This window comes from Cimex lectularius, unplaced genomic scaffold (assembly GCF_000648675.2).
Source record: "Cimex lectularius strain Harlan isolate CLEC.00 unplaced genomic scaffold, Clec_2.1 scaffold99, whole genome shotgun sequence".
NCBI classification, from domain to species: domain Eukaryota; kingdom Metazoa; phylum Arthropoda; class Insecta; order Hemiptera; family Cimicidae; genus Cimex; species Cimex lectularius.
Window position 1 is genome coordinate 67,575 of NW_019392713.1, and position 15,942 is coordinate 83,516.

Sequence of the window (15,942 nt, forward strand, 5' to 3'; positions counted from 1 at the left end):
TAATAAATTATTAATATAATTAGTTCAATTAATTATTCTTTTTATGCAAGGTCTTGGTTGAGATGAAAAAGTTAGTGTCATGAGCGGGATTCAATACGACGACTGAGCTATCGTGACTTCTTTTTTATCTCAACCAACCTTACATAAAACGGATAATTAATTGACATAATTAATATGGTAACATAACTAAACATAAATGGATTAATATAACTAGATTTCTGGCGGTTGGCAACTGGTGGGCACTTATCCTATTTGCTCTCAGGACTGTAGCGAATCGAGCTAATTGAAATTAATACGTTTAGTGAAGAAAAGAACACGTAGCAGTGACTTCTGATTGGATAAGAAAGAAAGGGCATGTCGCATTTTAGAGAAGGGCGTTAGAGCGGTTGCCGAGTTTGAGGTGCATGCGCTGAGGAACGTCTTCTCTTTTCGTTGGGAACACCCTCACGAGAGGCTCATTCCAGAGGTGGGCCTCCATCCGCTTGGATTGAAACAGGTGGAATAGAAAATGGACGAAGTAGAGGAGGCGAAGGAACGATTTTTGAAGATAGTCAACGAGGCGAAGAAGCTGGGTGTGGGGCGCGAAAGGTTCGCCAGGATGGTGGCGGCCCGACGTCCTCATAAACCGTCTTCGCGCATTCCGTACTTCCTCGCCTTCACTGGGATCCTCGCTTTAGTCTTCAAAGCCGAATTGTACACCACTAGTGGCATCGCAGTCGCTTGGATCTACTGGAACAAAAGGGACCCATTATCCGAAAAGGTGAACTTTCTCTTCAGTTTCGAGACTAAAACGATCCTGACAAGCGACAGAACTAGTTGACTGTTTTATTATTGTGGAGACTGAAACGACTTACACTTATAAGTTCATCAGTGGGATAATGTTTAAATTTTGGACACGGAAATTATCTTTACATAATATTGTCGTTATTAAAACATTTTCACATAGAAGAAGTTTATTTTGTAGTTTCTTAATTCGATCTTCCGCGAAAAGCGAACTTATTTCAAGAGCTCACTTTTTAATATCACCCGATTTATTAGAAGGACGAAACAAGTTGGTTAAATTTTAAACGGATTTAAACAACGTTTTGTTCGACAGATGCTTCTCTGCGGTCCGCCCTCGAATAAGCAGACGAGGATGGCCGGTGACGGTGACAATAGATGTTACGCCACTCCGTTACCTTTCTTCCAATTCAAACATAAAAATGATACATGTTATTAATTTATTCGTTCAACACCACAATCTTAAACACAAGAGGTATACAGGGTTGTCTGCTCGTCGTGATAAAAAAAATTTCGGGACAGTTCATCAAAAGTGAAGTGGAATGCCGTACACCTCATGATTTTATCACAACCCGTTCAAAAGATAGTAATTTTTAGTGTTTATTTAATAAAAACACATAAAACCTGAATTTTTCTACTCTAACTTGTTTTTTTTTGCCAACTTTTGAACCCATTTTTAGATTTTAGACCGAATTTCCTTTTAAATTAGTCCACTTTTGTTTTAAAAATTCCCAATTTACATAGAAAATTATTGCACAAACATTATGAACTTTTCGAAATGGTAATATTATGGATCAACTTCTTTTAATCGCAGCGCCCTTACATTCCTTTTTTTACGTTTTTTAAAATGTCAAATCTGCTAAAAGCTTCAACATTTTATGGGCTTTCCAACGGTCTAATCGAAACTTGGATTATTTTGATTTTTTAATGAGCAATTTCAGTTGGAAGTTGGAAAAACGTGGTCCGGGGGACCAGGACGTGTACAAGGGATTAAATGCATGGCCCAAGAGTTGATCTTGCATGTAAATTAATAATTAGCAAATGCATTCTGAAATAATTTATTAGCAAAGAAACAAACTGTACTTCAGAATAAAAATTAACACTTAAAAAAAAAAGAAAATGAATGTGACAAACATTTTAAAAAAATGTTAACCTGCTATTTTATTCGATTTTTAAAGTATCCTCTCTTTCTCAATGTCCCTGTGGTAACTTTTGTTAAAAATGTTTGCTTCACATTCTTTTTTATCAAACGTGAGAAGTTTGTTCTTTTAAAATGTGTCAACTTTATTCTGAAGAACAGTTTGTCCCAAACTATTTCAGAATGTATTTGTTACTTATTAATTTACAAGCCCGATGGGCCATGCATTTAGTGCCAGGATACGTCACTGCCCATCAAAAAATCAAACTAATTGAAGCTTCGAATAGACCATTGGAAAGTTCATAGAAGTTTGTAGCTGGTTTTACATTTTAAAAAATCATAAGAATTTGGCATATGGTTTCGGAGATAAAGCTGTACACGATTTTAGGTTTGATCCGATTGGGATAACACTCATAGGAGACCGTCTGGAATCCAACCGCAGAATCTCTGAAATTTCATAAAAATTGGTCTCGGAGTTTTGCCGGTTACAAGGAATTGACCACAGACAGACAACCAATTTGTTCAGACAGGTCTGCAACGCAAAATGAGAATGGAAATTTCGATTTTGGAGGATAACAATTTTTTCGACTTCCCGCATAAATACAAAGCCCCTACCACAGGTAGTTCGGAAGCCAAATATAAGTAAGCTTCGGTTTAAAGAAGTTGCACAAAATTACCTTTTCGAAAATTTCATATTTGTGCAGTTATTTTGTAAGTAGGCTGGCAATTTTTCCAACAATCTAAAATCTAAAAGCAAATTCGGTGCTACATTTAAAAATTGGGTCAAAAGAAGAGAAAAGTTCCGTTAAAGTAGAGAAAACGCAGGTTTTATGTAAAGAAACGTGTTAAATAAACACTAAAAAAATTATAACTTTTGAACGGATTGAGGTAAAACCAATGAACTTTACGGCATTCTACTCCATTTTAAATCTACTGTCATTGATTTTTTTGTTAACACGACGAACTGACCACCCTGTATATAATGTCGGACATTTTAAAACAATCATGATCTAGCTTAAAATAGTAGGCACATTTGTAGAACAAGAACATAATATAATGATCATTAATCATGCATATCCTTATAAATTATCTGTATGAAGAAACGACAAAAAGCGGATTTTGTATTAATTGAAAACACGTAAGGTTCTCAACAGAGGAAATACTCGCTTAATTATTAATTTACACACTGACAAAAAAGCACACAAAAATCTTAATAATACCTGAATTATTACTAACTGCAAGGTCGAATTCGAATCCTACTTAATCTTACAAAAGTATTTATGTATATTTAGTTACTTATCTTGCACCTGAAATAAGTTTCTTATTTCTTTTCTTCCTGTTTGGTCCAGTGTACTGTATGGATGCCAGATTTCATATCCAGGGCCCTCCGTCCTCCTGTCGACTGCAAGATGTGCAGGGACGTCTACGAAATCGATCGTGTCTCTAACTTAACACCGCAAGAATTCGAAGATCGGTAAGTTAAAAGTAAAAATAACTCGCCGACGTAAGAAAAAATGGTAATGACCAAAATAATACAATTTTTTTTTCTTATTGTTGGTAATTTCTAAAAAATATAGTTGATATATGATTGAAGTGGAGATAGATCGCAATATACAATTTCAAAAAACGTGATTAACTATTATGTTTGACAAACATGATACGTTTATAAAAATATTGATAAAAGATCGGCGCGTTTTTCTTCTGAGTCTTTTGTGATTTTATATATATATATATATAGTATAGTAAAAGTCTTGTAATTAAATACAGTGTATCATGTAGGGAATGAAAAATTGTAACATAAAACCACTATATTTTTCTAAACTTGAATTTCCAGTTTCAATTTTTTTTCTTTGTTTTTCCGTCGGTAGTTCCATCAGCCATGTTTTTTTCAGATGAGATAGTGGTTATGTGCAATTTATAAATCTTAAGCTTTCCTTAAACCTCTAGACCACAATTATTTAATAACTCCACTATCTCAGCGTATACTTTTGTTTTCTCTTGATATTAGTGCGTCAAAATTAAAAGGCCTCTGCAAGGCCTTATGTCCATCTACGTTTTGTAAAAATTCTCTCTATATTCTTCGTACTCCTGCAGCCAATGGGCGTTCTCTCTTACATCGCATTTTTCACAATTGGGTGTATTTCTTTTACCTATTCTGAAATGGTAGGCCCCGCAAATATAGTGACCAACCTGCTGATGGTGCTAAAGAATGCTTGCGATAGCATACCAGGAATTATTCTTCTGCACTGTTGGAAATATAAAACGATAGTGATTGCCTATTGAAGAGGACTGGTATTTTTTCTCCCATTTCTGTTGAATTTCTGTTTTAAGATTCCTTTGGATGTCGAAGGACGTCATTTTAAACCCAACAAATGGGACCCCAGGATTTAGTTTTATCTACTTTCTCGTTATCAGGGGATTCCAGCGTGCCATTTTTACCCAATACAAAGAAACTTGCTTTCCTTGAAAGGTCAAGCCATAAACCTGTTTAATTACATCCACTAAAATGTGTTCAATAGATTTGTTCATGAGCTTTAATTTGTTGAGTAATTTTCTCAAGAGTTGTTAACATCTCGGATCATGTTCATTGAAATCCAATGTATTTTTGTTTTAGTTACGCATTCAGCGGAAGACCGGTCATAATTACTGACGGAATGAGGAACTGGACAGCACCACAAGTATTCGATTTTGAGTTTTTCAAGGCTTTATATGCTGATAGCACGGCCCAGGAGAAATGCCAGTTTTTCCCTTACCAGACAGAATTCAGATCTCTGTGGCATGTTTTTCAAATGAGCGAGGAAAGGGCACGTCTGACTGACGGTACAGCGCCTTGGTACATCGGTTGGTGAGTTGTCAGAATTTAATTATTTCTCACCAAAGTGAAAGGATTAATTCTACCCTTGTACCTTGTATTACGAATTTAACTCTTCAAGTTTCCCATTTTATTTCTCACAGTACCACAATGCTAAACAAGTGGAATTTCATTTTCTCTTCCTAGGGTCTTTGTTAATTTATTTATTTCATAGGCAAAGCCTGTGAAAACTATACAGTAGTTACAAATATACTTAGGAGAGCTAATATAGATTCATTACAAAACATAAATTGTTAATTAAAGAAAAACTGTATTAGAATTACAATACAATAACAAATAATATAATGCTAACAATTTCTGCAAGCCTATTTTCGTTGTTGTTATACCGATTTGAGTATAATACAGGAGCAACTGCGATGACAAGGTGGGAAGGATTTTGAGACAGCATTATACCAGGCCGTACTTTCTTCCAGAAAACTCGGAAAACAAGAACACCGACTGGATTTTCATGGGAAGCCCAGGGTACGGGGCTCATTTGCATGTAAGTTACCTCCACTTAAATTGTTTATAATTTAACACACATTTAAATATAATAGTTGTCTAATTTCAACATTTTTTTCAAAATTGTTAATAATTGTTGAACATGAACAAGATGTTGAATGTTGGGGTTTTTGATGAATGGAAACACTCGAGGTCTTATACATTCACATTTAAGCTTCTTCAGAAAACCTGGGGTCCATTAATGTATAACAGCACAACGCTGTAGGTTGGTAGATTATCTTGTTACGGCCCAAAATTGACCGACGTAATCCCATATTTTAATAGGGACGGGGGTAGGTAAAAAAAGTTAAATACCATGGGACAAAAAGAAAGAAATAATAAAAAGAAAAAAGTTGAACCGGACAAAATAATAAATAAGAAAGAACCAAAAAATAAATTTAAAAATAAATAAATAAAATAAAAACCCCAGCAAAGGAGAAGATTGTAATAACCTAAAGATTCCAGCTTTTCCTGAACCTTAGGTGACCATATGAAAGATTTCTTCTTGATGATTTAACTTTAAAAATAAACTAACTTTTTATCTCAACCAATACTTTATATAAAGATTAATTAATTGAAAAACGATATTCGGTCAATCGGACCACGAACTCTGATGAATTTAAAAATAAATAAATAAATAAAATAAAATGTCGAATTATATTTTAAAAATAAATAAAACCTTTATTAAGAACATGGTACAAAATTGAAATATTTCCTACTGTTTAACTATATTAAATAAAACTAATGATTGTGGTTAACCAACAAAACATACCAAAAATACTACATATGATCTCTTCGCTACTTAAAATCTAAAAACAAAAATTGTATAAAAGCCTCATTCGCTTAACGGTCAACTTCAAGTGTCATGCACAAAAGTTAGTTACGGGAGGCGACCGGTACATGTTCTCAGTGTTCCTCTGGTGAATTTTCCTGAGAATCCTCTTCTTTGCCCCGACGATGAGAGAGCATCCTCCTCATGGCCGCCGCAAATCCACTTCCGGGTATCCATCTTGATCCCTCGTCTAGGATGGATTCTACCGTACCTAAGGAGGAAAATATGACGAACCGCCGACATCCTCTCCCCGTCTTCCTCCTCGGGTCTACCCTAATGAATATACCTCCTGACTCAGTTCAGATGGTGGGAAAATCGTCATCCTTGAGACAGCTACAAATCCCCTTTCGGGTGTCCATTTTGACCACTCGATCAGCCTCGGCTAAGCACGAGAAGGAAAATCTGACGAACACCGACCAATATACTCGTCATTCTTCTCGGGCCTGTCGGACTAGACCTGTTTGCAGTCGCTGTCCTTTTATTTGTCCTCTCTTTGTCTACTCATAGCTCCTCTCCGCCGGGCACGCTCCCACCTCCGCTTTAGTTATCCTATTTTCTCTTTTTTAATTCTACTGAAACAAACCAACCCTCGTCACTGTTCCGTTTATAATTTTAACAAAATCGTCGGGTTAATATTTGTTCTTGTTCTCAACAGGTCATTAAAGTTTCCATATGTTATGCAAGTAGCATTTTTGCAGGTGGACAACGTAAATAATCCTTCTTGGCAGGCTCAACTAGTCGGAAGCAAAAACTGGACATTAGAGCCGCCCCCAGAATGTCTCTACGAATGCAAATCTCACCTGGTTACTATTTACCCCGGAGAGATATGTAAGTCTTGAAATAATTATGACCTTTATACAATATCTAAAAGGCGAAATTTAATTGCGGTTCAACAAGAAACACCTCCATCTATCTGCTGAAAACAATGAGAATAGATTGGCTTTATTTTTGTTTCAGTCGTCCTGGACACCAATTCGTGGTACCACTCGACCAAGATCGTATCCGAAGGCATCAGCATTACCATAGGCGCTGAGTACGATTGAAAATGTAATAAATATATTTGTTGTACATACGTATGAGTTTTATGGTTCCTCCTAATTCTAATTCTTCATTGTTAACGACTTGAACGACCCAGATCAGGCTATATAACGTAAATTAATACAAGATTTTAAAAATATAATTACCTTTAATAACACAGTACATAATTAGTTCTTTTGTAAGCCGGTCCCAGGATTAGAATAGTTGTGGTTGTTAAAATAAGGGCAAAAAATTAGTTTAAACGACCACACAAAATCGACTATAAATCGGAAGGAGCGATCCAGGATCAACGTGACGTCCACCACCAATCTGGGAAACAAAACTCTACAATAATTAAGTAGTTCATTAGATGGGAGCGACGAGACGTTTCTAACAAACCAAGGAAACCTAGCCCTCCGATAATTACACAGTTAGTCAAATAAATAAGAAAGTTGAAGGGTGTCGTAGACCCAGTCGGAAGCAACAGGATGTTTCACACGACATTGGAAAACAAAGTTGCCATATTTGGACAACCGATCTAATAAATAACTAACATCGAGTTATTTAGTGCTGAAGGGTTGTTACAAGGTCAAAAATATGTGCGACGTGGGACATCGTAAATCGAGGTCGCGTCAAAACCAGGTGCGGGTCACTCGTCTTAGTCGGTCCACCCGTGGCGTGGGAACCCCGACTTTTGATTTTCCTTTCCACCCCTACTCCGGTATAGAAACTGGTACAAAAAGGGATATATGGAAATCAAAAGTTAGTCTAGACTAATGGCACAAACCAGTGAGTCAAGCTTAAGCTGAGTTAAGCTCCCTTAATTATATGTTTCTGTGAAGGTCTATGTTCTTGTAACTTGGACAAGAAAACCACTAGCAAGATCCTACACTAAGTAGCCGCTGGCAAAGCTGTGGAGGCTGATTAATAACCTGAAGCTGGCCAGTGAGTTATAAATAACAGGGGAGCTCAATAGGCCTTGTGGTTGCCTCTTTTATCCCTATCCCTATTCCTTAAATGCTCACACTAATCAGACTAAAGGCTTAAAACAGTTAGTCAAAGACTTACCCCAGGCAGTAAACAGTCGACTCCAAGAGTCAATCCGGAACAGATACACCCACACTCCAACTGGGACCCAACAAGGGGACTTAGCCAGTGAGCTCTAGCTTTGCGACTCATCGGATCAGGACAACGGTCGAGAAACCGAAAAGGCGCTGAAGATGCTGTGGATACATCGTGGCGAGTGTCGTTTGAGTTAAGTCCCTTTGTTAATAGACTCGTCCCAGATTTACAGATGTGTCCAACTTGTTAGATTAATTTTGATGTGATTGTGTACATAAAAAACAGAAATGTGGTAAAATAAATGTTGAAGAATATACTCCCTAGTTTATTGAATTCTAGAACCTCACCTTCCCCTGCACAAGAAAAAGTAGTGAAACGCTTACGCCACTCTATTGTCGCTTAGAGAAAAGCAAGCGAATACAGAGAGACTAGATTTTACTCACCAACTTCGGCCACGCGGAACTGTTTTAATGTACCTTTCTAATGCGACGCAGAATGCTAGTGTGGCTGTCTAATATAATGTCTCCTTTCTCAAATTCTTCTCTTATTCTGTTCACTTCGATCTACACAGGTAACAAAATTGTCCATACCCCTTAGGGATGGCATTTCAAAAAATCCTTTTGTAGCGGCTATCCATGCCATTATAGGAATGCACTGCAAAATTTCAGCCAGATAGAGCCTGAAGTTCGGTCTGTGCGTTGTCTATCAGTCAGTCTCGCAACTGTTTTTTATATATATAGACAACATACGGTTCATTTTGAACTTGACCCACGGTTGTGTTATTATTTATTGAACAATCGATACATGAGTGACAAGTACAGATAAAGGACGTACATATTATAATGAAAAGCGGAAAGACAATTATCAATCGGTTTCACTGAACCTTAGTTCGTCGGAACTATCGTATTCGCAGGCTAAATTTCTCTGTTCATTGGCCCGTATTTGAGAGGTGTTCCCATGATTTTTTTTGCAGGTAGGACAATTCGGCTGCGGATTACCGCGGCATCCGTCGTGAGGTCGTGTGACTCCCACGTAGCCGATCACGGTAACAAGTTGCTCTTGTTGAGTGTAGAACGACGGGAAACCCTGAACGTTGCTCAGATTTACGTCAAAGTCCTTGTTTGCGCTTAATACCATTTTTTCGACCTCGTCGGCATTGCAACCCGAAGCTCTGGCCGCCATCTCCGCCGCATTGTAAGCCGCCATAAACCTGAGAAATGGAAACTTATGTAAATTGACGCTACTAATTCGAATGCGGTAGAAAGCCATCTTACCTGGTCTGTTCGCTGACTTTCAAATTGTTAATTATATCCCTGTCGACCCCTCCTTCGCCCTCTTCATCGGAAGAATTGACCAACCCGGCACCTCCAGCCTTGCCGGTCAGTTCTCTTTCGAATCTGTTCAAATCGCTAACGTGCTTTACTACGTTTGGTTTTAGTGTGAACGTGAAATTTAAGGATGTGTAAGCAGAAGGGTATAAGAATTTGAAAACGCGGGTCATGAGGTTATCGTAATCGTTAAGGCGGACGACAGACTTTGCAGGCTTGCCTTTCTTGTCCAAAAGAAGCGCAATCAACGGATCTGGATCCATTGGATCGTCCTTCATGCAATTGCAATTGTTCAAGTGATTAACTTCGAGCAGGGAATATATTTTCGCCTTTTGCCTACCTGTAAATTAAGTATTTTCATTACCTGAAAATAGCACCGACTGGACTACTTACCACTGTTTGTCAGGGTGGAAACTTCCGGGCTCTTGATACTGGTGTTACAGGGGTTTTCACATTTTTTATCACGCTTCATTTTCATGCACGCGCTTTGGGCCGTGAGGTAAGCCAGTCTCCGAGTTGTTTCAGAGATTCGTCCCATAGTTTCACCATCGGTCTTCTCATCGTCATTTTCTATATCGTCGTTTTCGTTTTCACTATTCGAAATAAGCTGCGCGAGTTCATCAGAATCGGACAATTCGTCTGTGCTCCTCGTTTCTTCGGTGGTATCTCGGTTATATTTATTTTGCCCGTCCTGACAGACGTAAACCATCCCACAAGTTATGTCAACTGGCCCGTTGTGAGGTAACATCCAATTTGCCTCCGAATGCGATAAACCTTGTTTGTCGTCTTCCGTCCCAAAGTGTTTGACATTTGAATCCAACGTGAAATCATCGTTGTTCGTTGATTCGCTAGAGGATGATTCGGTATCTTCGGACAAAAAGGAAGAAGTAAATTCTGTCGAACTGTCATCAGTGTCTATTTCACGGGTGGCATCCGTGTTTTCAAAATCGTGGTAATACGAGCTGGAACTAGCCGAACATTCGAAAGACGGGCTTGGAGACGGTCTCAGAGTGACCGTCTTTGAGCTTTCGTCTTGAACGGACGATGGCGGCCTCGCTCCGACCGTTTTCACTCCCCGAATCCATGGAGGTTTATACCTGGATCTTGCGACGTACTGGCGATACGCGTCCTGGATGCGCTGGGTAGCCTGGATAGACCATGTACCGAAAAGGTCAAACTCGTTACTCGTTAATTCGTCAATGCTTGTACAACATTCCCCCGTGGCCCCGTGGTCGCTGTTTCGAGCAGGCGGCGACTGCTCAATAATTTCTTTTGTTTGGGGCGAGTTGAAAGGAAGAGGTCTTGAGTTCTGTAAGAACAAAAGTACTATAGCCACTTTTTTCAGTACATTTCACGAAATGGTTTAGATCTATATGCGGCATTAAAATAAATCGATAGATTCGGTGAACAAACGAAATTGAGAGGAAATAAGCTGTTTTCTAATTTCTAACAATTTTCATAAGTAGATAGATTGCTGATTTCACAATCGTGAATCGTTATAATTTCGCTACACGTATCGTGTTGTTTGTAGGGTGGGATAGAATTTCTTACTGTTTCGATCATACATATCTTGAATCCAGTCCTCAAATGGTCTTTTTAGGCGTGAAATCTTGGGATCGGTTGTATACCTCCTCTGAGTCGTCAATTTGAAATAAAAATAAAAATCTCTACTTACCATTATGTGAAGGCGAATCTGTATTGAAATTTCGATTAGTAGCCAAAAACATGTTTAGAGTTGTTTTAGGATTTTTTCCAGTTTGGCCGTTATCATTTGTTTTCCATTATGCACAACTGTTAATTAAACATTTACTTTTCAGTTTTCACTGTTCTCTTTTAGGATATACGAAATATATATGTAAATATTAAATATATATTTTTAATTGTAGCTCGAAAAAGTTTTTTTTTTCTTATAGGTATTTTACATCAAATTTAACCATCAAAATTAGGAGATATCTCATTGATTCGTAAAATAAAAATCAATGCCAATCACCGTGAAAATTTCAAGTACTCACTCTTGCACATGGCCATTTCATCTACGGTAAAGAAACGGTTTAAAAGATCTTAGGAGGAACATTTTCCTATTTATACCTCATTTATTTACAATTTAGTCCTCACAGTATGATTACAATTTAAAAATTATTCCCCTTCAGTTCTCTGTCTCTCAGAAAAAAAGAAGCTTATTCGTTGAATCGCGATTGCCCTTATGGCCATGGTCCATCTATTCTCGCTGTTTGCAAGCTAGCATATTTCGGCATTTCATCATCTCAACCATCTCGATCTATCTTTTAGGTTTTGGCGATGGCCAAATAAAAGAGGTTTCAATCAAATGAAACCAATTTCTAGTAATTCGCTGATTGACCGACCGACTTTTCACTACAGTTTGTTTAAACAATACGCGCGTGTTTCCTGATTCAAGGACCAATCGGTACATACAAACCATACGCAAATAAGAAAAAATATTTTATACTTTTTCCATAAAAACAGCTGTGAAATAAATAGTGTCTATAAATTATAATTAAATGAAACGTTTCCCTATTGTTAACAGCTGTTTTCATTCCATTTGAACAAATACACAATTCTCGCTATAATGACAGTATTATACGTGGTTTTTGGTTTATCATCAACCTCTAAGCACTATAACTAAAAGTCTATACATATTTAAACAACGAACTATTCGTTTGTCTTTTTTAAAAAGATTTATACAAGTGTAGTGGGTGGCTGTGTGCTTGATATAGGAACCGAAAACGTGGACAAAAGAAGAAACAGAATTGGGTAAGTGGCGGGTCGTATGGGCTGTACGTAGTCCACATTTGCGACAGGACCAACCAATTTGCCAGAGAGCCGAGTAGATCGCTTATTGTTGTCTCAGCAGAACTCGAAGTGCGGCGTTCTAGTTGCAAAGAGTACATGGACTTATTTTCTCGATTTCCGCTCAAGCCGACATCGAAGGCCGGGATGCAAGGTGTTGTGCAACCCGATGTCCTTCCTTGAACCTAGAAAAGCATACCAATAAATTCCTTAGATTAAAAGAATTGATTTAATACCTTTCTTCTGCGCCTGTGAGAATAGTGGTGAACATTTCTCTGTCGAAGGAGCCGACTTCTTCGTCTGACAAGGAGACCAAATGCTGCGTCAGATCATCCCTACGGATGGGGCCAAGTTGAATATCCTTTCCATCCACACTTTTTACAAGAGCGGTCGGGTAAACGAATTTAAACAACTTTATCATTATTGCATTGTAGTCTTTCAGCCGTATTACCCCAGGCTGAATTTTGCACTGTTCCCCCAACAGGAGCGAGATAAGGTGAATGATACCGTCCTCAGAAGTGGCGCACTGACATGTTTCTAGGTGAATCTCTTCCATGATACTCTTCAATTTGTTTTGCCTTAGACCGGCTAGAACAGATTTATAGAATTATAAATACGGACAGAAACTCCCGTGCGCGCACACACATTTCTAAATGCACTTACATTTGAGAAAACTCTCTATTCTTTGCAAATCGACCTTGCAATTAGGAATTTCGAAAGCTTCAAACTCTTGAGATTTTTTCTCGAATATACCATGATTGGAAGGAGGTACAAAAGACGTTTCAATGCATTCATTGTCTTTGATATCATTATTCTGTTCCTTTTGCAGCATGCAGTAGTTGATAATTCTGTTATCCCCGATCAATGTTTTCTTGTGTTGAAAATCATAATTCTTACAAGACTTTTGAATGGAGATTTCCGACTTCTTCTTTAGCTTGTCGAAGAATTGCGCATGAATCAAAAGGGGATGGTCCCGCGACAAGGAGGACAACGGAATAGACGGCCTCGCCTTGGCCGTGTTCTTAAAAATCACAGATCTTTGTGACATTTCCGAACTGTTCACTTGGTTGAGTAATTTTCGATATTCGGCAAAAATTCGAGGATCGTTCAACACCACCCTTGGTATGACGGATCGTCGTTCTGGGATCGGGTTTTCGAAGATTTTGCTATTCTCGCCGTTAATGATTTTCGTCTCGCTCAAAGCCTTCCTCCTGCAGCCGTGTTTTGAACCGTTAGTGACGTTGGTCCTTTTCGAGATCCTGCGGACGGCCGGATGCACAGCTAGACTCCCGTTGCTGTTCGGAGAACAGAAAGTCTCTTTTATTTCGGAAAACTCGAATTCGTTGCGTTGATTAAGCGAAACCTCATTTCTTTCCAGTAGATTTAGTACTAAACACGATACGTAGCGGTGTAAAGGGACCAGGGCTGAAATACCGTTGTCTACGTACTTGCCGTACTCGTATTTCGTGGTTTTAGCCTCTGGCAGATTGGTGTATGAAGTGTGTCGCCGAATGAAATGTTTGCCCTTAACGTTTGACGGAGTTTTACGGTATGCTACGGGAATAACGATTTTTGAGTTCTCCAGTCCGTCTTTGACAGCTTCGGAGCTCTTGTGGAGAATTCCCCTGTCGGCTCTCTTTTTTAGATCTATGATGTTGTACTTGGGGTGGATCCAGGCGACCCGGGCCTTCGAACGGTTCTCTTGCACTTTGTTGAGGAAAATGGGCCTGACCGAGGAACGCCGCTCTCCCTTAGAAATATAATTGAAGCTGTTTTTTTCGGATTTCCTATTTTTCATCCCTGTTGTAGAATCGGAATCGCATTTACTCCCATCAGCAGTAACAGGATCGAACGTTTTTTCTGTGCTGCCTGAAAAGTGTTCGTTAAAATCACATTCTCCATTTTCCCAATGAAAACATCTTTTTGATATCTCCTCGTAGATGCCTGCGCCTGGTTTGCCAGAGTCACTATTTTCACATATAAGACTGTCGTTCAAGAAAAATATGGAGTAGAGGAAATTTAAAACATTTTTTGCTGATAAGTTCAGACGGTCACATTCTTTGAAAAATGTGACCCAGTCTATGTTTCCAGGAGGCGGAGGGAATGAGTTTATGATACAAACGAGAGGGATCCCATGAGCTTGGACGACGAGATATTCAAGATTTTTTGAAATCGTGATAACAGAATCCAATTCGACGAATAGTTTTCCCCAGTCCGATTTCGTCAGTCCTACGATCCCAGTTATGCCGTGGCTTCGACAGTGCGAATATACTTCACCATTTTGGAGCAACTGTTTGATCGTTTCCGCAGAGGTTATCAGGTTGGAAATGTATATTAGATAATTACCCCAGTCGAAGCTGACCAAAGAAGATCCACGGGTACCGCAATCGGAGTAGTCAACCACTTTATAAGGGAAGAGCAAATCGGAAATCGACTTCAGAGCGTCTACGTAGTTGACGACGTTATTGACGACGTTGGCCCACAGGGTGGGCGTGAAGGGTTTGACATCGACGTGTTCCTTCGACTGTACTCGTTTCTGTTTCTCCATACATTGGAGCAACAACTTTTGTGAACTGGCTGCCGAGGAAGCGGCCTCTACTAATTCGCTTAATCCCTGCTTTTGAAATCTAGCCATTCCGGCCGATGTCAGCCAATGTTCGAACGCCTTGCTAATGCCTTTGGTCCCTATGGGAATCCTCCGAAGACGACCACGGTTTTTTTGCCTGAACGACACTCTACCAGAATGACACGTCCTTTTTCGCTTTCCTTTCGGCATCGACTGGATCGAGGGTACACATCGCAAACATTTGATTCGATACCCGCTCTGAAACAAAAAACTAACTATGCATCCATTCTCCTCGTTCATGAAAATACTTTGCAATTGTTCAATATTTTCTACACGGTAAAAAAATCCTACAATAATTAGAAATAGTCTTTCCCTCTCAATTGATAATATTACTTTGTGAGGTGAGGTGCGGAAATGCGATTTGAATTTTACAAATGTCTCAAAGACAGTCATTAATCAAGTATAAATTCAAAAAGTATAAACTATTTCTTGGATATTAGTTTTTGTCTCACGATGCTACTAACACGAATGTCAAGAAATAATCTAACAAACTTAAATATTACTTACTTCCTTACTATTTTCTGATTGCTTACTTTTGTACGAAATTTTGTTGTGTTCGGCATCCAAGTTCATTCTATTTATGTAAATACATGTATTTTCATTCCATCATTTGTTCCAGCATTTTACAGCTGATAAACATTTACTTATTTTTAATAAATAGCCGGTTGTATCCTTTAGTTAGTATGGCAATAATTAAAGTTTAAATCCATTGAAGCGGACTATTTTTATACAAATCCATGGAATCAAATTGAGAGGAAACGTTTTGAGGGTTTGTTCTCCAGCAACTTTTTTAACAACCCACAATTCTTTTAGTTGTAAATGAATTCGCAGCTGGAGTCATCAGACTTGTTTTAATTAAAACAAAATGGTGAAATTTATTGTTAAAACGATTACACTATTGAATTAGCGATGTCGTCGTTTCGAACCCTAATCTGATGCTCCGTACATCAGACAACTGCAACGCAGCGGGACATGATGGTAAAAACTCACAGTTGCAAT

At 38.5% G+C, this 15,942-nt stretch overlaps 3 protein-coding genes across 5 annotated transcripts; 1 reads left to right on the top strand and 2 right to left on the bottom strand.

Moving 5' to 3' along the window:
* The first annotated feature begins 195 nt into the window (after window positions 1-195).
* On the top strand, window positions 196-7,174 carry LOC106673067 (bifunctional arginine demethylase and lysyl-hydroxylase JMJD6-A). Its single transcript, XM_014405006.2, has 6 exons — window positions 196-760; window positions 3,268-3,392; window positions 4,533-4,763; window positions 5,136-5,271; window positions 6,801-6,930; window positions 7,060-7,174. Exons 1-6 carry the CDS (start codon window positions 509-511, stop codon window positions 7,143-7,145), a joined length of 960 nt encoding a protein of 319 aa, XP_014260492.1. The 5' UTR covers window positions 196-508; the 3' UTR covers window positions 7,146-7,174.
* A 1,758-nt stretch (window positions 7,175-8,932) lies between these two features.
* Window positions 8,933-11,319, bottom strand: LOC106673058. 2 transcript variants are annotated; one of them, XM_014404988.2, is made up of 4 exons: window positions 11,185-11,319; window positions 9,903-10,818; window positions 9,456-9,849; window positions 8,933-9,391 (listed from the first exon to the last, which is right to left on the bottom strand). In XM_014404988.2, exons 1-4 carry the CDS (start codon window positions 11,185-11,187, stop codon window positions 9,046-9,048), a joined length of 1,659 nt encoding a protein of 552 aa, XP_014260474.1. In that variant the 5' UTR covers window positions 11,188-11,319; the 3' UTR covers window positions 8,933-9,045. The 2 variants fall into 2 exon arrangements, with proteins under 2 accessions (XP_014260474.1, XP_014260473.1); XM_014404987.1 differs by having other exon boundaries at window positions 11,061-11,311.
* An 858-nt stretch (window positions 11,320-12,177) lies between these two features.
* LOC106673055 lies at window positions 12,178-15,602 on the bottom strand. 2 transcript variants are annotated; one of them, XM_014404981.1, is made up of 4 exons: window positions 15,477-15,602; window positions 12,981-15,141; window positions 12,554-12,905; window positions 12,178-12,502 (listed from the first exon to the last, which is right to left on the bottom strand). In XM_014404981.1, exons 1-4 carry the CDS (start codon window positions 15,504-15,506, stop codon window positions 12,442-12,444), a joined length of 2,604 nt encoding a protein of 867 aa, XP_014260467.1. In that variant the 5' UTR covers window positions 15,507-15,602; the 3' UTR covers window positions 12,178-12,441. The 2 variants fall into 2 exon arrangements, with proteins under 2 accessions (XP_014260467.1, XP_014260466.1); XM_014404980.1 differs by having other exon boundaries at window positions 15,451-15,602.
* Between the last annotated feature and the right edge of the window lie 340 nt (window positions 15,603-15,942).

Excerpts from the sequence above, each read along its gene's own strand:
- LOC106673067 (XM_014405006.2), top strand. The coding sequence starts at position 509 with ATGGACGAAGTAGAGGAGGCGAAGGAACGATTTTTGAAGATAGTCAAC. Across the intron at positions 4,764-5,135 it reads GCGCCTTGGTACATCGGTTG|GAGCAACTGCGATGACAAGG; the intron begins GTGAGTTGTCAG and ends AGTATAATACAG. Across the intron at positions 5,272-6,800 it reads GGTACGGGGCTCATTTGCAT|GTGGACAACGTAAATAATCC; the intron begins GTAAGTTACCTC and ends GCATTTTTGCAG.
- LOC106673055 (XM_014404980.1), bottom strand. The coding sequence starts at position 15,516 with ATGAACTTGGATGCCGAACACAACAAAATTTCGTACAAAAGTAAGCAA. Across the intron at positions 15,142-15,450 it reads AATCAGAAAATAGTAAGGAA|AGCGGGTATCGAATCAAATG; the intron begins GTAAGTAATATT and ends TTTTTGTTTCAG. Across the intron at positions 12,906-12,980 it reads AATAGAGAGTTTTCTCAAAT|CCGGTCTAAGGCAAAACAAA; the intron begins GTAAGTGCATTT and ends AATCTGTTCTAG.
- LOC106673058 (XM_014404987.1), bottom strand. Across the intron at positions 9,850-9,902 it reads TTCCACCCTGACAAACAGTG|GTAGGCAAAAGGCGAAAATA; the intron begins GTAAGTAGTCCA and ends CTTAATTTACAG. Across the intron at positions 9,392-9,455 it reads AAAGTCAGCGAACAGACCAG|GTTTATGGCGGCTTACAATG; the intron begins GTAAGATGGCTT and ends TCCATTTCTCAG.